The sequence below is a fragment of the Labeo rohita genome, chromosome 2, assembly GCF_022985175.1.
Source record: "Labeo rohita strain BAU-BD-2019 chromosome 2, IGBB_LRoh.1.0, whole genome shotgun sequence".
Classification (NCBI taxonomy): Eukaryota; Metazoa; Chordata; class Actinopteri; order Cypriniformes; family Cyprinidae; genus Labeo; species Labeo rohita.
The window spans coordinates 6,214,523-6,242,509 of NC_066870.1; the positions used below are offsets into that span (position 1 = coordinate 6,214,523).

The 27,987-nt window shown below is 35.1% G+C and overlaps 2 protein-coding genes across 2 annotated transcripts in view; one reads left to right on the forward strand and one right to left on the reverse strand.

The window, feature by feature from the left end:
- The window catches only part of slc1a7a (solute carrier family 1 member 7a), a 28,942-nt gene extending 26,517 nt beyond the window's left edge, over window positions 1-2,425 (forward strand). Inside the window, exons 9-11 of the mRNA XM_051124566.1 lie at window positions 17-151; window positions 866-965; window positions 1,059-2,425. Of these exons, the coding sequence (XP_050980523.1) occupies window positions 17-151; window positions 866-965; window positions 1,059-1,328 (505 nt within the window). The 3' untranslated portion in view covers window positions 1,329-2,425. The remainder of the gene's footprint in view (window positions 1-16; window positions 152-865; window positions 966-1,058) is intronic.
- A 2,830-nt stretch (window positions 2,426-5,255) lies between these two features.
- scp2a (sterol carrier protein 2a) lies at window positions 5,256-25,263 on the reverse strand. The gene is made up of 16 exons (XM_051093356.1): window positions 25,119-25,263; window positions 22,098-22,152; window positions 21,938-22,009; window positions 21,681-21,812; window positions 20,581-20,645; window positions 20,370-20,496; window positions 20,219-20,282; window positions 19,986-20,072; window positions 18,597-18,747; window positions 17,808-17,955; window positions 17,609-17,716; window positions 12,041-12,194; window positions 10,653-10,749; window positions 10,120-10,249; window positions 9,553-9,632; window positions 5,256-5,968 (listed from the first exon to the last, which is right to left on the reverse strand). The coding sequence occupies exons 1-16, from the start codon at window positions 25,167-25,169 to the stop codon at window positions 5,873-5,875; spliced, it is 1,617 nt and encodes a 538-aa protein (XP_050949313.1). The 5' UTR covers window positions 25,170-25,263; the 3' UTR covers window positions 5,256-5,872.
- Window positions 25,264-27,987: the final 2,724 nt, after the last annotated feature.

The following is a 27,987-nucleotide window of genomic DNA, read 5'->3' on the forward strand; positions in this document are numbered from 1 at the left end:
TTTGCTTTTACTTCAGCATCACAGCTACAGCAGCCAGTATCGGAGCTGCCGGCATTCCACAGGCTGGCCTGGTAACCATGGTGATAGTGTTAACCTCAGTGGGACTTCCGACAGATGACATCACTCTTATCATTGCTGTAGATTGGGCCCTGTAAGTCTCTCTCTCATTCATTTCCAGTGTAAATGTACATTGATGTTTATGATTGACAGGGTTGCCAGGTCTATGTAACAAAACCAGCCTAACTGCAACTGAAAACTAGCCCAATCACCAAATTAGCTATCGAAATTGCTCCAAAATTGTGTTCCGGGGGTTCAAAACCTTAGTCCTTAGTCGACATCGCGTTCTGGGGGTAGATCCGCAGTATAAAAGTAGCCCAATTCTGTTGGAAATCCATGGATTTGGAAACAGAGAACAAATAGGAACAGATTTAGCGTAGCTGCTGTTCAAACCAAGCAAAGAAAGATTTGTTTTTAGGCCAGAGGAGAACTGGCCCCCCGACTGAGCCTGGTTTCTCCCAAGGTTTTTTTTCTCCATTTGTCACCGATGGAGTTTTGGTTCCTTGCCGCTGTCGCCTCTGGCTTGCTTAGTTGGGGACACTTTCTCTTAACACAATATTGCATTTTATTTTATTGTTTTTGATTAACTACCTTTACCTATAATGTGAGTGTTTAATGTTGCCTTTGGCATTGTTGATGTACTGTTTCCTATTTAATACTGTACAGCCGCCTTGTCACAATTCTGTATTGTTAAAGGCGGTATATAAATAAAGGTAAAAAAAAAAAAAAAAAAAAAAAAACACTCATGACTGATGTTCATTAGGATTTCTGATTTTTTTTTTTTATGACTTTTATGTGTGTCTATTAGGGATCGGTTCAGGACGATGGTGAACGTGATGGGTGATGCTCTGGCCACAGGAATCATGGCACACATATGCAGAAAAGACTTCATAAAGGAGGGCGAGGAGGTGACAATGAGTTATATAAATAATAACACGCTGCACGTGGACCCTAACTTATATTGCACTATAAGATTAAGATTTCATCTCTTCTCTTTACAGATTCCTCTCATCTGTGAGACCAAACCCATGATCAGCATCCAGCAGATGATGTCCTATCAGAAAAACGGCTGCTTCCAGCCGCCTCCGCCAGGCCCCACGAGGAAACCCGAGCACTTGTCGCCTGACGTAGCCCGGCTCATGCAGCTGGAGGAGGGCATCAGGCCCCCTGACAAGAAGTCCCCTCACCTGTCTCCACACCATTACAAACGAGACCATAAAGACAAAGACCACTGTACCATTGACATGAACGGTCTGGAGACCAATGTCTAGACTCCTTGAGAGACGCCAGCCAGTTCTCTTTCTCAACCTTTGGATTTTGTGTGTGAATGTATTTGTAGGGAATTTCACGACGGGAAGCTGAAGCAATGGGGGGCAGTGAATCTTTGGACCTACTAAGGGGATTTGCTGAACCTTTTTGACCCCCGGATGGCTAAGCTCCTCGCTAAAGTGTGTGGAGGAAGATCAGTGTACGTGTGAGTGCTGTTGTCATCGTGTCCTTTTCCTGTGAGCCGCAGGAGAGAAGAACAACAGTCTTCATGGACACATTGTCTGTGAACTGTGGATATGTGTTGTTTTATTCCAGTATGTCGTACATCATATGCTGCTGAGAACTTCTTTTCATCTTCAGAAAGGTTCTTTTCAAAGCTTTCTCTGTTTAGATCTGCTCTTTCAATAACAGAGAGAAAAAACTGTCCCCTGAAGAGGATTTTGGACACTTGTATTTGCTACACTTAAAAATATCCAGATTACAGTGCATTAGATTAGGGGTTTCAGCTGTTACCTCCACCCAGAGCTGTAGACAACCCCAAAACCACTTATGTAAAAATGACTATAGAGCTTAAAGGGATAATTCACCAAAAATGAACATTCTGTCACTAATTACTCACCCTCACATCATTCCAAACCAGTAAGGTCTTTATTTTCGGAAAACAAATTAAGATATTTTTTAAGAAATCCGAGAGCTTTCTGACCCTGCATAGACAACAACGCAACTGACATGTTCAAGGCCCAGAAAGGTAGTAAGGACTTCGATAAAACAGTCCATGTAACATCAGCAGTTCAACCTTAATTTTATGAAGATAATAACGAAAAAATAATGACTTTATTCGTGATTTATTTTCTTCTGCGCATTCACAAGAGAACCACGTCGCATGCCAGACCTGTATAATTTCCAGACCTGTAACTCTTCAGGAGGCTAATTTCTAACCCCTGCTTTAGTGTATAACTTCCTTACACATTCAGATTTAGGAACTAAAATGAATCCAAACTTTTGTGAAAACTGTGTCAGAAGTGGACTTTATAGACTCACACATCATGCCACATACTCTCAAAGCCTTACAGAACTTGTATGGATTATTTGTATGAAAAATGTCTAATGTATTCATTGTGATTTGAATGAAATTCCATAAAATTATGACTCACTCATTATGCCTGATAAAAGCAATGCATTTCTTATTTCATAGTGTTCAAATACGAGGTTTGTGTACATATCCAGTTTGAAATGCAGCTTACTAAACTTAAAGGAAATGCAGAATAATTATTAGTAAAAGTCTCTCCATTATATGGTCAATGGAAAGTAATGGAATTACAAATGTTCTTTAAAGCTGCATGCAGTGTTGAAAGGGCCCTTGCATCCAGGCTCACCACCACCCAGTGGCTTTAGGAAAACAGCAGTGGTGGGCAATATGCATTTAAATTGGTAAATATAAAAAAAAAAAAAGGTCAAAGTCAGTTATAGTGCCAAACTTCCTGCTGCCAGCTGGTCGCGCTATGACTATAACTGGATATTTGCATGCAGATGTCTTCAGGCCAGGGCTTTGATCAAACATATGAAGTTTGATGCAGATTGAACATGGTATGTTTGAGTTAGTGTAAAACATGACATCCTGTTGCCAGCAGGTGGCGCTATGATTACAACTGAATATTAGCCTTTAGATGTCTTCAGGCCAGGACTCTTATGAAATGCAAAGTCTGGTGGCGATTGGACATTGCATGTTTAAGGTAGTACAAAAAAAAATTAGTGTTATTTCCTGTTGCCAGCAGGTGGTGCTATTATTTTAGCACAATATTGGCATTTAGATGTATTCAGGCCAGGACTCTTAATAAAGGTGTGAAGTTTTGGGCAGATCGGACATATGTATGGCTGAGTTACAACTTTTTCCATGGCCAAATATCGAACTTTGTCAGGCCGCCACGGACACGCCCTTCAATAAAAACTCAAGATCTTCGCAATTTAACATTGCAATGGCCTTTAGAGTAGACTGATCAAATATAATGCTTATGTCATCAAATCTCTATGAGGAGTTCGTAGAGTGTAAAACATGCCACTGTTGCTAGCAGGTTGTGCTATGGCTATAACTGAATATGGTCATGGGCATGTGTTCAGGACAGGACTATCAAACATGAATTCTGGTGCAAATCGGACATTGTCCCTGTCCCAGATCGCACCCTAAACCCTCGCGGTCTTCCTCTGGGTCCCCACTTTCGTGACGTGACTGTCGGGTAGAAGCATGCGGATCAAGGGCGCATAACGGCCTGCTCGCAAGCACCCTTCTGAATGCTAAAATGGGACGAATGGGACACCCTACGGTCTCATGGACTTGACGGACACGCGGTGGCCATTGTAAGTCTGTAAGACCACAAGTGCACATGAAGTATTCCATTTGGGACAGGGCCATTGTATGCCTGAATTATAGCAACTTCCTGTTTCATGGTGAAACAGGCGCTATGACTACAACGGAATATGGGCATGGGCAAGTGTTCAGGACAGGACTCTTGTCGAACGTGAATTTTGGTGCCGATCTGACATTGTATGTCGGAACTTCCTTTTTCATGGCGAAACAGTGAAATTTGTCAGGACGCCACGGACACGCCCTTCAACGAAAAATCTAGATCTTTGCAATTTAATGTCACAAGGGGCTTTATACCACACTGACCAAATTTGGTGTTGATCTGTTTAAATCTCTAGGAGGAGTTCGTTTAAATACGCCTGACAATGACAAAAACGGCACAAAACTTGCAGAGAAAATTCAAAATAACAGACTTCCTGTTGGGTTTCGGACTTGTTACATGGTGTGTTACATGTGTCTACTGAATTTCATACATGTATGTGAAACATTGCTCGAAGGGCATTTTGTTTAATTTTGAGAGGTGGTGCTGTGAGTGCCTCTTCTGAAACCCATATCAGATGTAAATTTTTACCACTTTTGGCGTGTGTGCAAAGTGTCATGAGTTTTCGAGCATGTTTAGGCCCTCAAAAATGAGATTCATTTCAAAGAAGAAGAAGAAACTGAGCAATTCCAATAGGGTCCTCGCCCCATATTGGGCTCTAATAACAGAATAGCAGCTAGTTTTCTAAAAAGAGACAAACTTGCTAATTTTCTTGGATTTTGTTCCCTGGTATCTGCATAATTATTCTGGCCACTGGTGGGTTAACTGTTTAAGATGCAGAGAGAAGAGCAGAACGGCAGCATGTGGACGTGTAATTAGGAACGATTGCAGAGATGAGCAGAAGGAGAAGGCCACAAGGTTCATATGGCCACATGGACAGCAGCTAAAAACTCTGCAGGAAACAACAACGCCATTACATGCTGGGTAAATTGCTCATTAAAACAATGCAGAAAAAGTATTGTGCAAAAAAAGCTTTCTTCTTAATTTTACAATGGAGCTTTTCATGCTCAGAGACGGTGTTCGCTCTGCTGATGAGCTGTACTAATCCTCTTTACTCAGGTTTAAGAACGGAGTGAATTATTGCCATCCAGTTACATTGAAGATGTACTTGCAAATTTAGTTAAGTAGCTAGTTCATTTCAAAGTTGCAAATGAAGAAGCTACTAGGGGGAAAAAAACATCCTATTGTTCCTTTTAAACATATGGCGCTTATGTTGTGTTCTTATACAATATGCAGTGCTGAAAATGTTAGAGATGAAGGATATAGCCATAAACAGTCACCGTTTAAGACTAGCTGCTGTAGATCAAACAGTTTCAGGATAAAAATTCAGCAGGTGAGTAATAAATCATCTTGAGTTATGGAAAATAAAGTGCACTTCCAAACAAATCAACTGTATGCTATTCAAGAATCACCTAGGTGAAAGAAAATAGTCATTTTTTAAGCTACTTTATCAATGCAGAGTCTATATTGTAATATTGCAGACATTTATTATTACGTTTTAAATCTAGAAACACTGTAGGAAAATGACAGCATGTTTTGAAGTAAATTGAATATTTATTAGAAATAAATGTTGTAACTTTTTACAAACATGATTAATATACAATTATACAAAAATGCTTTGAAATGACAATACACCAACACCCACAGTTTCAGCATTTCAGAATCAAAGTCTTTAGATATAAAGATCCTAAATTAGCCTTTGCAGGCATAATTTGAAATCTAATGATAAAACTGATATTAGTCAGTGAGATGCACATTATAGGACAGCTAAATTTATATAACAGAGAGGTCAGACTCCATGTTCATCTGTAAGATTCAAGTGGTGATTTACTAATCACAACAAAACAATGCTGATTTTACTGTGATATCTTTCCCAAGGAAACATGACATATTTCTTCTTCCTGATATACCACAATATTAATGTGCAGGATAATTTTTGACATGCTTTGCTTGTGTCTTTCAGGTATGTTAGTAACATACAGTATTCTTTATGCAGTTATGTTTATGTAATGATTCATTGTTATATCACAACTTCATTCATACAATTTCTGCAAAACATTATCTTTAAAAATTAATTATTCTAGCATCTCTCCAAAAACACATTTGCATGAATTTGTGCCACTTCCCTGTTCATCAATTGTTCATCACAGTTTGGCTTTTCCAGCAGTCAGCTGAAGGTTTTGAAGTTTCATGGCCAATCCCATATTCCCAGTTATCTTCAGTTTTCCTTGGAAAAATGCCTTTAAATAAGAATACAAGATTAGCAATTAATAAATCATAAAAAACACAATGATAATTAAAAAACAAAAACAATAATGCCAAACAAACAACAAAATTACTAAAATTGTAACCAAACTTAAAATCAAAACAAATAATACATATATTAAAATATTAACTAGAGTAAAGTTTTTGAACAAACTTTGAAGTTGGCTTGATAAAGCCAAGCCTGAAAGTTTGAACGTTTAGATAGAATAAATAGATGTTAACAACATGTTGCTAGCATGATTTAGCACATTGCTAACATGATTTAACATATTACTAATATGTTTTGAGCATGATTATCATATTGCTAGCACAGTTACCATGTTATTAACATTTTTCTGGCATGATTAACATCTTACTAGCATGTTGTGAGCATGATTAGTATGTTGCTAGCATGATTACCATGTTGTTAGCATGTTACTAGCATGATTTTAAGATGATTAGCATGTTGTTAGCATGATTAGCATACTGCTATGTTTTAGTAAGTTGTTAGCATGATTTGGATAGTCACCAAGCTTTGCTATAGCTAGTTATAGACAGCTTAAACACTATACATCGTAGTGTACAAAAGTTTGACCCCCTCAGTGACAGTCTATGGGACTTTGAGGAGATACATTTTAAAATTTTGTCTCAGAAAAAGAAAAAGCTTCAATAGTTTTATTAAGCCAAGTTAATAAAAATATAATCTACAACACATATTTACATATGAATACAAAAGAACAAAATGATTAGGATAATTTTTCACTGTTCCCCTAACATTTCAAGTGAGTTTCTCTACATTTGATCATTTCTGCATGTCAAGAGCATGATGGATTTGAGCTCTAAATGGTTTAGCTTTTCCATTTAGGATTAATCTGAAAATGATTCTCTTTATGGAGGATTACTGTAAAAAGAGTGGCTAATTTTTAGACGAAGCTTCTGTCAAACCATCTGATGTAGCACTCCACAGATGGACAGACATGATGAAGGTTGGTTGAGTCAACACAGATGGGTGTACATTTCAAAGGGCTTATGAAAACAATCTATTTTTTCATGCTCTGAATCACATCAGTGGAGGAAACATTAGAGGCCATTAGCCTAATTTGGAATTGCGTAAACAACTTCCATGTCACCCTGATTGGTATTCTGTGTGCTTTAATGTATATGATGAAGTTAAAAGAAATGAATGGACGTGCAAAAGGAATTCAATCAGTTGTTTCTGCATAAACCTGTAACATAATACTGTATGCATGTGATGGTAGCTAAAGCCATGTCAAGGGAATGTCAAAGTAACTATGTTAATCTTTTTTCATAGAGATTAATTTCGTTTTATGGACTGCGCATCACAGGTTAAAGGTCGACCCTGACATTAGATTAATCCGAAAGGCTACTGTCGCAATGGCAGCCAGCAACATTATGATGCAAAAATGCAACTTTTGATTAAAAGAAGAATATTAGACAGGTTATAAAACTAGATTTTTACCTTTTTCTACGGTTGAGGAAAAAATACTGATTTTCCATTTACTCATCATCTTTTGAATGATACCTTGATATTAATTCCTAAAATTTCAACTATGACATTTCACTCTATATTCCACTGTTTCCTGCACAAATGGTCAGCAGTGGCTCCTGAATCTACAGCCACACAGCCAAAGGAGTCTTACTTTCTCAGGTTTGTAGTAAAATTGATTAAAAATCGAAAATTTGTCTTTTTCATGTTGTCCATGTGTAGTAATTTATAATAGTTTATTACAAATTACATTCTCTCTACATTGTTAATACATTAATAGGCTACATTCTACACTCATTCATTATTCTTTGCTAACAATTTGTTAATCATACCTAACTGAATTTCAAACCAGTAGTAAGCAGGTGTTAATGGTCATGGAAAATACCAAACTGCTATTACTTGAGTGATTTATAGGTAAGCGTTCCTAAAATGTTTACGAATACATACTTTTTGTATAAATTTGCCTTATAAATAAAAATTTCTTCACTGTTGAAAACATTTTAATATTTTCATGAACTATAGATATATTTGAGAATTTTAACCATATATCCAAACCTAAACATAACCACTTATCAAAATAATATGAAGAAATGGTAGGAAAAATATATAATATATATATATATATATATATATATATATATATATAAAAGAATATATATATCAATATCCATAGAATGCATAAAGATTTGCAAACATTTGTATGTTTTTTAAGTTGCTCCTATACTGCCAAGTCAAATATTTTTATATTTGTCTTATAAAATAAGATTTATCATGTTTTTTTTAAAATAAGCCTCTTCTGCTCACCAAGCCTGAATTTATTTGATCCAAAGTACAGCCAAAGCAGTAATATTGTGAAACATTTTTACTACTTAAAATAACTGCTTTCTATTTGAATATATTTTAAAATGTCATTTATTTCTGTGATCAAAGCTGAATTTTCAGAATCATTACTCCAGTCTTCAGTGTCACGTGATCCTTTAGAAATCATTCTAATATGCTGATTTGCTGTTCAAGAAACATTTATTATTATTATTATTAATAATAATAATAATAATAATATTTAATGATAGAAATTAATACTTTTACTTAGCATGGATGCTTTCAATTGATCACAAGTGATGATAAAGACATTTACAATATTACAGACGATTTCTATTTCAGATAAATGCTGTTCTTAAAAAAAACCTAAAAAAAAATCTACTCATCTGTTTTCAACATAATAATAATGATAAATGTTTATTGAGTAGCAAATCAGAATATTAGAATGATTTCTGAAGGATCATGTGACTTGAGTAATGATGCTAAAAATTCAGCTTTTAAATCACAGAAATAAATTTCATTTTAAAATATTTTTTTAAAAAAAAAGTTATTTTAAATAGTAAAAATGTTTCAAAATGTTTCAAATGTTTTTGCTGTACAAATCAATGCAGGCTTGGTGAGCAGAAGAATCTTCTTTAAAAAAAACTTACTGTTCACAAACTTTTGACTGGTAGTGTATTTTTAATTAGTGTTGATTTGTTGATGATGTTGAAGTTGTGCACTTTTTTTTACTTTTTAAAATTATTGTCAACATTTGGAAAAAATATATATATTTTATTTTTTTTACATTTAAATTTTTCAAAATTAATTAATTATAAAAAATGTAAATTAATACACAAAAATCAATCAATCAGTCTTATTTTTAGCTATATAACCACAGCCCTATTGATTTGGAGTATCCTTCATGTTGCACTTTCAGAACTTGCGGGATGAAAAAAAGTACAGTTTGAAATTGCCCAAATGGAGTCAAAACAGTCTGCAAATGTTGTGTTGGCTGTGATACTTAAGATACTTGCAGAAGGCTAAATTAGCAGGCCAGACGAACGGTCAGTCTGTCTGTAGGCCATGGCACGAGTTTTAAGAAGGACTAATCCTGCACCGCTGGCTCTGTCCCAAGACAATCTCAAACCTTACTTAGCCCTCAAAATACACTGATACACACCAAATTATCAGAACAGCTTCGATGTTCTTTTTTTTCATAAAACACAAAAGACGTCATCAGACCACTAAGAATAAACCATCATCAAACCGTACCGTTTGTGGATTCAGCTGTCCAGTCATCAATTCCAGCAGATCTGAGTCAGACATAGAGATGGTGCAGTCGACCTTTTTACCTGTGTGAGAAGTAAACAGTAAAACATCAGTGAAACAGTAAAAATTGTTTATGACAAAGTGCTCTTGGAGACACTACATTTTGAGTTAAATCTAATGACTGTTACATGTGTAATGCAAAAGACTATTTACAATAATAATAAGAATAATAATAATGAGAATAATTTGTTCTGCTGTTTTAATTAGAATATTAAAAATAATATTTAAAGAATATTTAAAAGCTTAAGGTCGATAAGAGTCTCTTATGCACAGTAAAGGTACACTTACAAGATTAAACATACAGTAAAAACAGTAATATTGTGAGATACTACTACAATTTAAAATAACCATTTTCTATTTGAATATATTTTAAAATGTGTTTAAAAAAACTGATTTTTCATGCTTTCACTACGTAGACCATCTATCAATCTGTCTATCTATCTATACACAGATGCAATAATACAATAATACAAAAATACACAATGAAGTGGACAACAAAACTGAACACACCTGCATCATTGGTCACTGAACCTTTACCATTTTTTACGTCCACGACCCATAATGCTTCACTTCCACCGGGACCGTCCTTCACTTTGAAAGCGAAAACAGCACCAATTTTCTTTACATATGCATCTCCATCCTGTTAAAAATAATTACACAATTTAATCAATCTTAAAAAAAAAAACTGGATTTCTTTTTCAAGCCTGTGAATCTTATTCTTGTCAGAATATTTCACTTACAGCATACTATTGTATTATTTTTCATCTTAACACGGGTAATTATTTCTACAATAATACTAGCAGCGAAGCTTTACAACCCCACTGGCTTAATTCAAAAAGTCATTTGAGATGTGATTTAAACATCCTCCAGGAATATTACTCTTTCCAAGAAAAGAACCATGAGTCATTGTTCATTCTTGTCTATCTGCACATCTTATTTTGGGGTTTAATAGGTTTGCAGAAGCCACAAAGACATTGCACAGAGGCAGAGTCTGATTTGCATGGTGTAATTGGTGAGAGGCAGCCTCATTCCTGATGAATTACCTCCTGGAGCCTATTCTCAATCTCCTTGAAGACAGTGTGAGCTTTGAAGCCTTTGAGGTCAGTGGACGCACCGGTGGCCACCGCAGCTATCCTAGAGCTGAGAAAGTTTAATTCAGAAAGTTCAACACTGCTTGAGCATGTATGGTGTGTACTGAGTCCAAAGGTCAGGTTTTCATGCATGTAAAAGAATTACTGCATTTAACATTTAATACTTAAAATCAGATCATTTTCTGAATATTCTAATGACTTGGGTTATAACTTCACATACTGCATGTACTAAAGACTTAACATGTAGAAATATAATCTTTTAACCTTGGATTTTGTACCCTCAGTCAGTGCACTTAAACAAACATATGTGACCCTGGACCACAAAACCAGTCTTAAGTCGCTGGGGTGTATTTGTAGCAATAGGCAAAAAGACATTGTATGTGTCAAAATTACTAATTTTTCTTTTATGCCAAAAATCATAAGGAAATTAAGTAAAGATCATGTTCCATGAAGATATTTAGCAAAATTCCTACTGTAAATATATCAAAACTTATTTTTTTATTAGTAATATGCATTAGTAAAAGCTTTATTTGGACAACTTTAAAGGTGATTTTCTCAATATTTTGATTTTTTTTTACACCCTCGGATTACATATATTCAAATAGTCGTATCTCGGCCAAATATTGCTAACAAACCATACATCACTGGAAAGCTTGTTTATTCAGCTTTCACGTGACGTATAAAGCTCAGTTTTGAAAAATTGACCCTTATGAATGGTTTTGTGGTCCAAGGTCACATATAACAGAGATAAATGATTCAAGCATAAAAAACTAAATAAAAATGTGCACTACTGTTTAAAAATTTGGCTTTAATTCAAATTAATGTTTATTCAGTAAAGACACATTAAATTGATCAAATGTGACAGTAACATAACTTATAAGGTTACAAAAGATTTCTGTTTCTAATAAATTCTGTTTTGAACTTTCTATTCATCAAAAAATCCTTTCAACATTGATAATAAAAAGAATTGTTACTTGAGCACCAAATCATCTTATCATAAGACTGGAGTAATGATGCTGAAAATTCAGCATTGCATCACAGAAATAAATTACATTTTACAATTTATTAATATAAGAAAACAGTCATTTAAATTGTAATAACATTTTACAATTTTACCGTTTACTGCATTTTTAATTAAAAACAATGCAGCTTTGGTAAGAAACTTCTTTTAGAAACATAAAGAAGTCTTAACACAGCCAAACATTTAATTGGACTGTTGGGATTTTGCAAAAAAAAAAAATAAAGACCGTATTTTGAATATACAGATCGTAGAGATTAGAAAAGCTATAAAACGAGTGCTTATTGAGACAGTTTGCAACATATTTAAGCTTTAAACATACCTTGTTTCTTGAGGGAAGCCCATTCTGTAGAGAGTGATGACCACCGCTCCACCAAGACCGATGTTGTGCTGCAGGGCGACCTTTGCCCCCGGGACCTGCCGAGGCCCCGCCTCCCCCCTCAGCTGCCAGCACAGCTCTGTACACTGAGCCAAACCTGAGTCACGAAAACAGGCCAGAGTTCATCAACCGCCTTCACTCGCTCTCAATGTCACAGACATCTGCCTTCACTGGTTCAATGTGAGCATTTCAATATTCTGTGACTTGTTGAGGTTTTGTTAAATTTTCATTTATATAGCATATTGCACAAAGTAGCTGGATTAAAAATTGCCTTACATACAACATCTTGTATACATATCTATAATGTAAATATTCTTTACATGACTTAAAACCAGGGATTAGAAACAGTTAAAGGAATGCAAACACAAACTGAAAATAAATAATTGATGAAACAAGTTTTTAATGGAGATTTTATGAAGCTTTCTCCGTGGGTTAGTTTAGTATTTTTGGCAGAAGATAATATTTAATGAAAAAGTTTAGTAATAACAATGGGCACCTTCTAAGCACTATGATCTCACACTGTCCAGTTAAGTCAAGACCTCTCTATTTTCTTTTACCAATGCAGTGAACTGATGAGTAGTGCTGGACGGCCGGTGACTTGACACCCCACCTTAATCTCTGAGGTCCTGACTCGTGTTGTTAACACTTGGGCTGAGCATTTTATCTTGTTGGGCTAAACTGCTTGCACTATTGCTCATTATCCCCAACAGGTTAAGGACTTAGAATAAGACCTTTTCAGTCAGGCAGAGCAAGCCTGTGACTTCCAACTCCTCGTAGAAAAGGTGAGGATCGAGATCAGGAAAAACTGTTAAACCATTGGAATGGGAGAATGTCTTAAAGGAGCAGTTCACTTCCAGAACAAAAATGCACAGATGATTTACTCACCCTCTTGTCATCCAAGACGTTCATGTCTTTCTTTCTTCAGCCATAAAGAAATTATGTTTTTTTGAGGAGAACAATTCAGGATTTCTCTTCATGAAGTGGACTTCCATGGTGTCCACGAGTTTGCACTTCCAAAATACAGTTTAAACGCTGCTTCAAATGGCTCTAAACGATCCCAGCTGAGGAATAAGGGTCTTATATAGTGAAACAATTGGGTAAATTCTCATTAAATTACAAGTTATATACTTTTTAACCTCAAATGCTTGTCTTGTATATACTCTGTGTATTTCTGCTCATGACAGTTAGGGTAGGTCAAAAAACTCCCATCTCATTTTCTTCTCCAACTTCAAAATCATCCTACATCGCTGTTTTACTCTTTTTTTTTTTTTTTTTTGTAAAAAAGCATTTGATCTTCTTTGCATGTACACTTTGTAAACACTGGGTCAGTATTTCTGCAGTGATTTTGAAGTTGGAGGAGAAAATGAGATGGGAGTTTTTCATCATACCCTATCTGTCTTGAACCAGAATACACAGATTTCACGCAGAGCTAGACAAGATGAACATTTGAGGTTAAAAAGTATTTCAATTGTCTATTTTTTTTAAGAAAATAACCGATTGTTTCACTAGATAAGACCCTTCTTCCTCGGCTGGTACCGTTTAGAGCCCTTTGAAGTTGAATTTAAACTGCATTTTGGATGTTCGAACTCCCGGCACCACTGAAGTCCACTATATGGAGAGAAATCCTGAATGTTTTCCTCAAAAAACATTCTTTTCGACTGAAGAAAGAAAATCAACATCTTGGATCACAAGGGGGGGTGAGTACATTAAAAAGTAAATTTTTGTTCTGGAAGTGAACTTCTCCTTTATTAAGATTCATGTGGCAAAATATAATCAAATCACTACAATAATGATACAGTAAATTAATTTAGAATTCAAAATCAGTCCAAAGGTGAAATCAAATCAAGTTTTAACGGCCTCCACCAGCACTGCTATGTATCTGCTGTTTAGTGCAGAGGAACACAGGAAGTGGGATGGATGAATGGTTGGAGAGGTTAAATTTTTAACCATAATTGCCCACACATGTAAACTGGGGGTGTCATAAAACCACGGTGCAGAACGATGGGCTCTTTTCATCATCTTTTACATGTTAAAAGGATGATGTAACGAGCCAATTGTTCTACACCTGGTTTATGACACCACCAGTTTACAATGAGGAGACAAACCAGTTTGATATTTCACCACAGTGACTAGCGGTGCGTTCCAAACGGGATATATCGCCCTCCGAAGGGCACTTTGGAGTGAAAACAATCATGACCGCCATATTGAAGGGTCGTTCCAAACCGAAGTGCTCAAAACTGGCCACTTCAAATGGCCCTTCGGAGTAAGGATTTCGAAGGGTATAAGTGACGGACACTTCAGGCACCCATGATCCTTTGCGCTGATTCTTTCCATGATGATAGAACCTCTGTGTAGTCACGGGTTGATGACGCAAAAGAGCACTTCAACAAACAGTTGTTTGGTCCGCTACACCCTCTCACTCCGGAGGGTAAACCCTTTGAAGGGATTAGGGCATAGGGATGAGCCCTTCCGAATGGAACGCAGGGTAGGAGTAACTGAAGCCAGCTGTAGAGCTGATGTACTTTAGTTTTAGTTTACTAGTTAAAAGATGTGACTCCCCCTGCTGGTGAACAGCCACATACAGACATAAACACATTAGGGATGAACACTGTCAATCAGGAGCGTCAATGGTGCATGGCAATGAATGGCAAAAAATTCATTATAAATAAAGTGATTAATTTTTTTAGTTCTGAATAATTAAATCTGTATCTGTAAATTAAATTATTTTAATTATTAACAGAAACAAAAAAAAAAACACCACCTATTCCCTTGTACAGTACACATCAACTGTCAATCTGACTGTCTTTTAACTGCATCAGAGATATTTTAAACTTTTTAATTTCTTAGGATGATGTGCTTGAGCGCTTTTCCTGGGAATAAACTGTGCACAATTGCATGATTATACATAGGAGGTTAACATTTTTGGAATAATTACATTTTCAGTTTGATCTTCACCAAATCCTACTGTGCCTCCTGATAATTTGAATATACAACAAGCTTAATGGGATTATATTATGACACGTTTGCATCCTTTTTTAAAAAACAAAAAGCTTGAAGGTGGTTACCATTCACTGAAATTAAATGGACAAGCATGAGTAGGGCATTATTTTTAAGTTTTCCTTTTAAAAAGAAGGTAATACAGCTTTAGAACAACATTAAGGTGAGTAAATAAACACCAAAATTAAATTTTTGTGTCAACTATCCCACAAACAGTCATAGAAAAATAAGTGGATAAAAGCCATTGTTTGTGAATAATTATTTTAATGGTTTTGAGGTGCTGTTCAGAGGTGCCTCTTATTTATTCTTATATCAGCATCTGTCTATATCAGGGGTGGCGAACGTCGGTCCATGAGAGCCGCAGCCCTGCGTAGTTTTGCTTCAACTCTAATCAAACGCACCTGAACAAGCTAATCAAGGTCTGAAGGGTTACTAGAAAGCAACAGGCAGGTGAGTTTTAATTAGGGTTGGAGCTGAACTCTGCAGGGCTGCGGCTCTCCAGGACCGGAGTTCGTCACCCCTGGTCTACATCATGCCAGGTTATTTCCTGCCAAAAGCTATGTGACTATTTTTTTTATTTTGACTTTTAATGATTAACTCTAGTTTCGTCTTTATCTCTTCTGTCATTCGACACTTAATTGATTTGATATGGTCAGGTGATATTGTTAGGCTAGATAACATTATCTGAACTTGCCATACTTTGACTTTTAGTGAACTGATGCCGCTGCTGTCAAGCTCCAGAAAAGACAAAAAGCTCCACAAAAGTATCATGAAAAAGTTTTTTCTCTTCTCTTTCCTAAGTCATAATAAGAGATCTTTAATTTTCTTTAACTCCTAAAATCTTTAAATTCTTCACACAAAGTTATTGTATAGTTTCAGAAAACATTAAATTTAAAGGGGTCATCGGATGCTAAGTTCACTTTTTCATGTTGTTTGAACATTAATGTGTGTTGGCAGTGTGTGTACAAATCTACACTATAATGATAAAAATCCATGCAGTGGTTTTTAATTAATCTGTAAAAATAATATCCCCTTTTACAAATCGAGACATTCTCAGATGCCTGTCGTTGTGGCGTCACACCGACAGAGGCCGCTCCCACGATAGTTGATTGACATGAGCATTTTACCTCAGATCAGCTGGAACAGTCCAACCTCCATTGTTTCGATGCCAGAGCAGGGATGTAAGTTAGACAAGAATATCTCCGATTGAGCGACTGAGGTGTTGTGTTGCTGGATGTAATAATGGACATAGTGGTCGTCATTTATTCCCGACAACCAAGCTGCCAAAGATGCAGTAGGTTACATTTGTTTGTGAAGGGAAAGCGGCTCCCAATCTACATATATCCGTCTACATTCACGCGAATCATTCATGATCCAGCTTCACTTACAGCAGAAGTGAGTATAAGGGTTTTTTATGAATCTTTGCGATCGCCTTTCCTAACAATGTGCTAGTTAGCAAATTTAGCGGCTAAAGTAAACAGGCTCGTCACTCCACAGAGAGAAGAGAGGGGTGGGGCGAGCAGAGCTCATTTGTATTTAAAGGAACAATCCCCTCAGAATGAGATGACTTTTGCAGAGCTCATTTTGACAAGATAAAAAGGGTGTTGTTTTACACTACCACTGAGAATTTTTAACCAAAGTATATTATAGACTTTTTTATTAAGACCCTAAAGAATCATATCAACTTGTGGAAAATGGGCATCCGATGACCACTTTAAGGTTTTTATGTATTTTATTCCATCTATAAAGTCTTTATTGTGCTGTAAATGATTTTATTTTACATAACGCAACATACAGACGAGATGTCAGTCAGTTAAATGCGTAAGCAACGGTCGTTTCATGTGATGAAAACGCCTTGCCTTGCATAACATAAACTGATTTTACTTGTTATAGTACTGCTTCTACTTAATTTGGATTTTAAAATATGTTCTCAAAACTCTGTACTGTTTGTTTATTGACAGGTTATGAAGACAGTCATGGCATCTTTCAGCTACAAGTAAAATGCAAGGCAGTTTCCCCGGGGAATAGTAGCCCATCGCCAACTAAGATTTCAGCAACATGCTGGCAAGAGAATCGGCACTATTTCGGTTAAAAAGGATAACAGAGAACTGTTTAATACACTTGAATTAAAATATTACTTTTAAATATTAGATTTTTAATTCTAAAATACTTTTTAAATGAGTTTAAATGTATGCAAAATTGAAAACTATGCTGTATAATTCAATTTGTCTTATATTTTTGTCCATAGGTGTTTTCACTTATTAATGTTCACATTTTGATTTTTTTTTTTGATTATTACTCTTGCCTCTATTTTTGGTTCATTTTAAGCCAGCAACAGTAATTTTCATTTAATATTTGAGTTACTTAAAACAACCCGGCATGTTGGGTAAAAGATTTATTATAACCCAAGAAAATTGGGTTGTTTTAAACCGGTGTTTCTTTAGAGTGTATGTTTTGTGAATGATCCCTTCAGTTCACCCAGATATACTAACAGGTGTGTTTGGTAAACTGTACCTGTAGCTCCAAGTGGGTGTCCCTTTGAGATGAGTCCTCCACTGGGGTTTATCACCCATTTGCCACCATATGTATTATCACCCCGATCAATCAGCTCACCGGCTTTACCTACAGTTGATAAGACAGATCATATCTTAAGCATACTCCTAATCTAAACCTGTATTTAAAAAGCTGTGCTAGAAAAGTGTGCTTTTCTTACCCTCAGAACACAGACCCAAAGCTTCATAGGTGATGAGCTCATTGGCAGAGAAGCAGTCATGCAGCTCGATGACATCAACATCTGACGGCTTCAGACCAGCGGTGTCAAAGCACCTCTGAGCTGCAAGACGGGTCATATCATAACCAACCTGTGATGGACCGAGTAAAGAAAACACATTACATTAGAGACTGAAGATTTCAATATATAGAATCATACTTTAGAGGGACAGTTCACCCAAAAATGCAAAGCCTGTCATCATTTACTCACCTCAGGGTTGCCAGATTTTCACAACAAAACCCACCCAATTGCTACTCAAAACTAGTCCTGTTTTGGTGGGGGTACCCCGGTAAAAATCGCGTTCTAAGAGGTAAATTACGCGTTTCTGGGGAGATTCCCCTGGTAAAATTTGAATTTCAGGGGATAAATATCTTGTTATTGTGGTTCGCTCAAACCCACGGACATGAAAAACAACTTGCGACAACAGTAATAAAAGAAGCTCAACACTGACTCTCCTTCATGTCGTTCCAAACCTGCATGACTTTATTTCTTCTGTGGAACACAAAAAAAGATATTTTGATACAAATCAGTTTCGTTTTCCATTGATTCCCATTTGTATTTTTTGTCCATATAATGGAAGTCCAAGGGAACTGAAACTGTTTATATACCAATATTTTTCAAAATATCTTTTTTCCACAGAAGAAAGTCAGTCATACAGGTTTGGAATGACATAAGGGTGAATAAAGCACAGAATTTTCATTTTAGGGTGGAACTTTGAGAAGCTACTCTTACCATTTTCATACAGCTGTTTGCCTCAAAGGTACTGCTGAGATCTGTGACCATTTCCTGAGCAATGATCTCCACAGCCTTTTTCTCCAATGCATTCCTCCTCACAAACTGCTCACTGGCCAGAACTGCCGCTCCTGCCCCATCAGAAGTCGGGCTACAGACAAATTAGAGATGATATAAAAATCTGCTTCTGCAGAACAGAATGATGGACCCACCATGTGGTTCACAGTTTAACAAGCTATCTAATAGGACCATACAAATTTATGGACATGTAAAAAATAGCATGTATAAACCAGATTAATGACTGTCAAGCAAAAAAGTTTATCAGCTTGTATTAAAATAGAAATATACAGCTGGATTCAGCACATATTAAGTTCAATCAAGAGTATTTGTGGAATAATGTTGATTAACAAACAAAAATTATTTTGTATTTTGTTTAAAAAAAAATGGAACAAAATTGATAAGAAATAAGTTAATAACAATGAATAATTTGAGCAAAAAAAGTTCGTTAATTAAGAGACATTTTCAAATGGTTTATTAAAGTTTTAAAAAGTAGTTAAATTAAACTGTAAAATAATAAATTAAATAACTTTTAAATTGAAAAATAGCTTTGACATGTAGTTGAATAAATGAATAATATGTGATCCTGAACCACAAAACCAGTCATAAGGGTCAATTTCTGAAATTGACATTTGAAACTGAGATGAGTAAGCTTTTCTTGATGTATGGTTTGTTAGGATAGTACAATAGTACTATCGATAGTAGAGATGCAACTGTTTGAAAATCTGGAATTTGAGGGTGCAAAAATATCTAAATATTGAGAAAATTGCCAAAGTTAGGTTTTGATACATTTACGGTGGGAAATTTACAAAATATCTTCATGGAACATGATCTTTACTTAATATTTTAATGATTTTTGGCATAAAAGAAAAATTGATCATTTTGACCCTATACAGCGTATTTTTGGCTATTGCTACAAATATACCTGTTCTGCTTATGACTGGTTTTGTGGTCCAGGTCACATACAGTAAATCATCAATTGCACATTTTTAATTGTATTTTAAATACAGAATTTGCTTGTTGCTTTTCTGTCAAAATGGCAAATGGAAAAATCAATCAGCTTTTGACACCATATCTCCCATGTGCCAGTCAACAGGCCACCAGTAAGAAAGACTAAGAAATACCAAATCTTTTTTAAATCTGAAACTTTTTACCTTGCACATTAATAAACACACATATTGTTTACGTCTTGTGGCTATACAAGCAGTGTTTTAACATTCATGGATTAACCCATTCACACTTCCCTTGCAATTGCCACACTTTTGTGGATATTTAAAGTATGGCAACAACCTTATTAAACAGGGCTCTCTGCTCACTGTCTGGTGCACTTACCAACATTGCAAGAGCGTGAGAAACTCAAAGACCTTCCTGGAGTCAATGACCTGCTCCAGACTATATTCATCCCGGAACTGAGAGTATCTGAGTAAGAACGTGAAGGAGAAGCAAGAGAATCAAAGACTGAATATGTCTTTCTGTTACCTGTGATATTATAAATATTATAAAGATTTCTTTTGCACAGAAACGAACGTTGATATTTTGTTTATAACAAACTTGTTCAAACTTACGGATTATTGATAGAATGCTTGTGGTTCTTCCAAGCAATTTTGGCAAAATGCTCTGGTTTTGTGCCTAGAGAAGACAAAAAGCTTTTAGCGCAAAGGGAACCTAGTCTAAATAGTTAAATCAATCTATCACACATTCCGCTTTTATACTGACCATACTTCTCCATGTGTTCTCTGCCAGCGTTGCCGAACATCTGAGGTGCGGCTGGTGCCGACGCCAACCCATAATGGTTGATCATCACCTCCATGTGCTTGTCCAAAGGGTTGGTTCTGTCCATGTACTGCAAACCCATGAGATCGCATGAGACACAGGTTGATTTACTTCATCACTGGTATTATAACAGAGCTGTGAGACACGCTCATACCTTTGTGGATAGTGAACCTCTTTCCATCTTCTCAAAGCCCAAGGCAAGAACGCAATCAGCCAAGCCTGAGTGCAAGAGGTTTTTTGTATTATATACAAAAAAAATACATTATAGGTTATATTATATTTATTATATGTGACCCTGGACCACAAAACCAGTCATAAGCAGCAGGGGTATATTTGCAGCAATAGCTAAAAATACATTGTATGGGTCAAAATTATCGATTTTTCTTTTATGCCGAAAATCATTAGGATATCAAGTAAAGATCATGTTCCATAAAGATATTTTGTAAATTTCCTACTGTAAATATATCAAAATGTAATTTTTGATTAGTAATACGGATTGCTAAGATCTTCATTTGGACAACTTTAAAGGTGATTTTCTCAATAATTAGATTTTATTGCACCCTCAGATTTTCAAATAGTTGTATCTTAGCCAAAAATCCTAACTAAGGATGGAAATGGAAAGCTTATTTACTCAGCTCTGAGATGAAAGCTTTGAAAAAAAAAAAAAAAAAAAAAAAAAAAAGACCCTTATGACTGGTTTTGTGGTCTAGGGTATCAGAAGTTTGAATGTAATTTATTGGAATTTAAACTTTGAATTTTAAATAAAAATTTTCAGCAGTGTATATATATATATATATATATATATGTGTGTGTGTGTGTGTGTGAAACATTCACAAGTCTGAGGCAAATGAGATTTTAAAAAAGGAAAAAAAAATAAAATAAAATAAATTGATACTTCTATATAATAGGGTTGAAAACTGACAATTCAGCTTTGCTATCACAGGAATAAATTAATATATATTTTAAAAATATATTCAAACAGGAAATTCCTTTTGAATTGTACTAATAGTTCACAACAGCACTGTTTGTACTGTATTTGATCATATAAATGCAGCCTTGGTAATCATTAGAGACGTCGTTTAAAAAAACTTTTACAATTTAGTGTTATTTTTTACATTATTAATTTTTTTTTTTTTTTCACTATTTAGTAAAAGAGTATGTTCAATAACACAGTTTTGAAAAAAATACATTTAATTTATAAACACAAATAAATAAATAAATTTAAAACTCAGCAGACTGTAGAAACCTTCTCACCTCCCTGAATGAGCTGACGGGCCATAAACAGTGCTGTGGAGCCGGTAGAGCAGTTATTATTGACGTTGATTATTGGGATCCCCGACAGACCCAGACTGTGATAAATAGCCCTCTGGCCACATGTCGAGTCACCTGGAGAAATACAGAAGACTTACATGAATTCAACACTGACATCAGAAAACATATAAGTTAAAAGTGTAACACATAAAAACCTGCTGACATGTCATACTATATCCAATGTTGTAAGTATAACGTACCATACACATAGCCAACACAGGCTTGCTGGATGGCACTGTACTTGATCCCAGCGTCCGCCAACGCCTTCTGCCCTGTGCCACAACAGACAGGATTCAAAAATGTTTATATTTCTACAGTACAACATGTAAAACACCTGAAAAAGGTCAACATCAACTGCACCTGCTTCTTTGGCCATGTCTGGGTAATCGATGTCTCTTGCACCCGGCTTTTCAAACTGAAAAACAGGAGAAAGTAGCACTAAAATTTGACTCTTTGGAACTACGTCCTTTAAAAAGAGGCCTGAATTTTAATAGCGGACATTCTGGAGATTGGCTTTATATTTAATAGAGCATGTATAGTACATATAATGTATAAAAACCTCATATAATATGAAAAAATTATTAATGTAATCAGTGTTGGGGAGTAACCAGTTACATGTAACAGAATTACGTAATTTAATTACAAAATAAATGTAATTGTAATTAGTTACAGTTACTGAGAAAAAATATGTAATTAAATTACAGTTACTTAAAAAAAATGCCAGTGATTACAAAGGGGATTACATCTGAATTTTTTCACACACCCACCCCACTTACAGATTCAATTGGCTTTTCATAAATTGCATTGACTGCTCTAAAATTAGACACCAGTGTTCCAGGAGTTTAGGACACAGAATAGGACACATGCTTATTCAATAACTGTTTTATTTCCTATTTGGGTTTATGCATAAACTTTATTTTTTAAAGATTGTTTTTTCCAAAGCATTGTTAGATGCTAGTGTTATCTGTCATAACTATGCAAACATTTGATTTCAAACCCAGTATCATAGCTATTATACTATTTCTTGTTATGGTGTCATTTATGTTATGATCTTGTTATGACATATAGCGCAACTGCGCTCACGGTGACCCGAGTTCGATTCCCGTCTCGAGATCCTTTGCTGATCCCGCTCCCCTCTCTCCTCCCAGCTCTTTCCTGTCATCTCCCTACTGTTCTATCACAATAAAAGGCATAAAAAGCCCAAAAATATAAGTAAAAAAAAAAAAAAGTCTAAATTTGTGGTGGCTGTGCTCTAAATTATTACACAGCTCAGACTCATTCCTGGCCAACTTAAGTCAGTGCTATATGCTTGATAATTTTTCTTGGTGGAAGCTTTGCGTTTGGTTAGCTAATAAAATATTAAAGCTTAATTCAATATTATGTGGACAATTTCTTAATTCTGTCATCCTGGTATCATGGACTTGCTCTATTGTTTCATACAAACGCAGCTGCTGCCATTATTTTTTTTTTTGTACACTGTTACGGATTATAAGATAACTAACAAACTAGTACTACTACTTAATTATTTATGTGGTGTAAGAAAATGTTGGTATGACTGCACAGTATCCCTAAAATGTCTAGTTTGAACTTGCCATTTGCTAGCAACTGATTTCTTCATGGAAGCTTTGTGTTCAAATCAGGGTTGGGGTCAATTCAGGAATGGACTCAACAATTCCAATTCAAAGAAGGAAATGGAATTGGAATTCAATTCAACAACAATTACAGGAAACAGAGTTGGAATTGAATTGGAATTACAGGAAGTGGAATTTAATTCAGGGAAATTCCACTGAATTCCGTTTATTGCTGTTTCTGAGCATTTATTTGTGATTGCATTTAGAGACATAGATTTGAACTTTATTTATGATGCTTTACAAATACCAAGTAATGTATGAAATAGAGTTGATCAAGTAAATAAAAATGAGAACTGTACATTAATGAATTAATAATTGAATGACAGTGGTGATAAGTTTCTGGATGTACTATACATTCAATATATGATTACCACATAATATATGTCTCAACTCACAAAAAAAAAGATTTATGTTCATTCATGTATTTCATTCACTTTTTATTGCATCGAATTATCATCATTTCCTGAAAATTGTCATCGCTAAGATTGCATCTCTCAGGCCTAAATATCTCAAGTGGAATTTAGTGGAATTTATCTGATTTCAATTCTGTTTCCTGACATTCCAATTCAATTCCAATTCCATTTCCTGTCAGCTGCATGCAATTCCAATTCCAATTCCATTCCAGGAAGTGAATTGGAATTTACCATTCATTCTCAATTCATGAATGGCCCCAACCCTGGTTCAAATATTTCAACTCAGATCAGTGTTTCATGTCGAAACATCTAAAAAATCTATCAAGCAGCTGTGTAATAAGTGGGATAATGTTGTTGATAATGTAGCCAGTTGTTATCGCAAAATAAAGATGTATATTATCCCTTACTTATTATAATCTTAATTTAAGTGATAAAGGATTTTGAAAGTCTGACAGTAATCAGTGTCGACTGCTACTGTAAGGTTAACTCTGCCTGGTTTAAATGTTTCAAAATAATTAACAGTTGAAAATATTAGAAATTTAGAAAAGTAATCAAAAAGTAATTAAAAGTAATGTTACATTACTTTAATAAAGTAATTTAAAAGTTACGCTACTTATTACATTTTAAATCAAGTAACTTGTAATCTGTAACCTATTACATTTCCAAAGTAACCTTCCCAACACTGAATGTAATGAAATTACCAGTGAATTTATGCTGAACACAATTGATTCACAAGGCGCAATTTTACTTCCGCGCCACTAGCAGTCGCAATACAAATCATATTTATTCTTTCAATGTTACTTTGAAAACTACAACCACAATGTAACGTTAAACTGAGCTTTCTGATTGTGTAACCCACGTTCATTGTCATCTTGCACAGTAACCTATGACACATTTAATTCATGGTCACATTTACCGATTATCCTGATAACTTTGCGTTTCTGTGAAGGTCTGAAGGACTTTAGCACTTTGCAATGCTACAGTTACTCAACACGCACAGCGAATCTCTGATAAGAAACTTTGCATTGCATCTCTCTTTTTAATAACGATAAAAACACTTTATTCAGATCACTGAACCTTCACACCATGCGATCTGCCTTTAACAACAGTTACTGAACTAAACAACATGCTACGTGCAATATTTTATGAAACTTATTTTATCCAAGCTGAATGTCTTTATATATAGTTAGTTTTTATATATACAACTCCAACTCCTACAGGATTTGCCCTTAACTTCACCACAGTCTGATTTGTAACGTGGAAGCTAGGCTGCTTTACAGTTTCCTGCAAACCAGACAATTACAAACGGCAAATGTCAAGGCAATCGATGCGTTTACCTTTGTCATTCCCACCCCGATAACAAAAACCCTGTTTCTTGCCGCAGCCATCTTCGGGTTTGCGTTGTCACAGCTCAACTGGACTTCACTACTCAAACTAAACAACAGCAGCTGATTATAAACCCAAACACACACCAACCACTGTGTGCAGCGCTGCCAATGTCACACAGATGGCGCTCTAGCCTCAGCCATGGACAGTCAAATCAACATTTAGGTCAAAATGTTATGTAAAAATGGGGAGATCTATGTTTATGATAATTTGTCAAACTGTTTTAACATTTATTCCTTAAAAATTAATAGTTCATAGTAATATCTATTTTTTATGTTGCTAGCCTGCCTATTTTTAGTTAGCAGTAAGTATTCCAATAGTATCTTTTTTAAATTTACTATTCATCAAATAACTTTAGTTACTTCAGTAGTGATTTATTAGTGAGTTATTAGGCCTACTATTACTATTTTAAATCATTTTTAAATCATTATATCAATCAGTTTTTACATTTTACATTTTGTTTTATGATTATTCTACTTCCTTTTATGTAAAGCACTTTGAATTACCTCTGTGTATGAAATGTGCTATATAAATAAACTTGCCTTGCCTTGCCTTGCCTATTGCATTACTGGTACCTTTTATGTGTATAAAGATTTATGGTTAGGATATAGTCTGTTCACCTCCAGCTAGTAAGCCTATACAGTTGAAATCAAAAGTTTACACAGGACCACGGGACCTGGTGAGTCCTCTGTGTCTGGCCAGAGGAGAACTGGCCCCCCCGACTGAGCCTGGTTTCTCCCAAGGTTTTTTTCTCCATTTGTCACCGATGGAGTTTTGGTTCCTTGCCGCTGTTGCCTCTGGCTTGCTTAGTTGGGGACACTTTATCTTCACTTTATCTTCACACAATATTGTATTTTATTTTGTTGTATTTGATTAACTACCTTTACCTGAAAATTGAGTGTTTACTGTTGCCCTTTGCATTGTTGATGTACTATTTCCTATTTAATACTGTACAGCCGCCTTGTCACAATTCTGTATTGTTAAAGGCGGTATATAAATAAAGGTGATTTGATTTGATTTGACATACACCTTGCAGAATTTGTAAAATGTGAATTAATTTACCCAAATGAGAGGGATCATAGAAAATGCATGTTATTTTTATTTAGTACTGACCTGAATAAGACATTTCACATGAAAGACATGTACATATAGCCCACAAGAGAAAATAATACATTAATTATTAATTATAAAAAGATTACACTTGATTCTTAATATTGCGTTGTCACCTGAATGATCCACAGCTGTGTTTTGTTTAGTGATAGTTGTTCATGAGTCGCTTGTTTGTCCTGAACAATTAAACTGCCTGCTGTTCTTCAGAAAAATCCTTCTGCTCCCACAAATTCTTTGTTTTTTCCAGCATTTTTGTGTATTTGAACCCTTTCCATCAATGACTGTATGATTCTGAGATCCATCTTTTCACACTGAGAACAACTGAGGGACTCATATGCAACTATTACAGAAGGTTCAAACGCTCACTGATCCTTCAGAAGGAGACGGGGGTGAAAACTTTTTGAATTTGAAAATAAGGGTAAATCGAATTTAATTAGTCTGTTGGGAAACATCTAAGTAGCTTCTGATGGGCAGTACTAAATGAAAAAAAAAAGATATTTAGGCAAAACAAGAAAAATGTATACATCTTCATTCTGTTCAAAAGTTTTCACCCCCGGCTTTTAATGCATGTTTTTTTTTCTATCTGGAGCATCAGTGAGCGTTTGAACCTTTTGTAATAGTTGCATATGAGTCCCTCAGTTGTCCTCAGTGTGTAAAGATTGATCTCAAAACCATACAGTCATACAGTATTTGAACAAAGGGTTCAAATACACAAAAATGCTGAAAAATAATTGTGGGACGTAAGGGATTTTCCTGAAAAACAGCGGGCAGTTTAACTGTTCAGGACAAACAAGGGACTCATGAACAACTATCACTAAACAAACAACACAGTATTAAGAATCAAGTGTATGTAAACTTTTGAATGGGGTCATTTTTATAAATTCAACTATTATTTTCTCTTGTGGACTATATGTAAATGTCTTTTACATGAAATGTCTTATTCATGTCAGTACCAAATAAAAAATTACATGCATTTTGCATGATCCCCCTTATATTTTGGTAAAATAATTAACATTTTGCAGATTCTGCAAGGTGTATGTAAACTTTTGACCTCAACTGTATGTTCTCATACTGACTAGAACTTATTCAATAGCTATTAGTACATATTTATTAGACACTAGTGTATTTTCTAGGTGTTACTAGTATGATTTAGCATTTTAGTAGTACAGGTTTAATTTAACAATAGCTATTTTGACTAGTGGTTTCATGTTTTAATATTGTTATTATTATTATTATTATTATTAATTAAAATTAACAAGATAAAAACAGTAACAAACTGACACTTGTTAGTAGAATTGTAGAACTTTAGATTAGCGAACTATTCACTATTTACTATTAACTGGTTTCTTATTAGCATACACTATTATATCATGTATAATAATGTCTTATTCCTTTCTAGATCCTTATACCTATACTTTACTACAACTACCTTACTATCAATAAACAGTAATTAGGAGTTTATTGAGAAAAAACTCAATAGTGAATATTGTTTTTTACTCTGAAGTGTTACCAAATACATTACTAAAAGTAATATAGATACTAGTAACTTTTAGGGAATCAATGTTAAAAACATACATTATACATTTTATGCATTTTGATATGTGATGATATGTGATAATACCAGAATATTTAATGTATGTTTACTGCCATTTGGCTTTATTTGCATACATTTGAGGACTGAAATCTTAATTCTGTGTGCTATCTATTGGT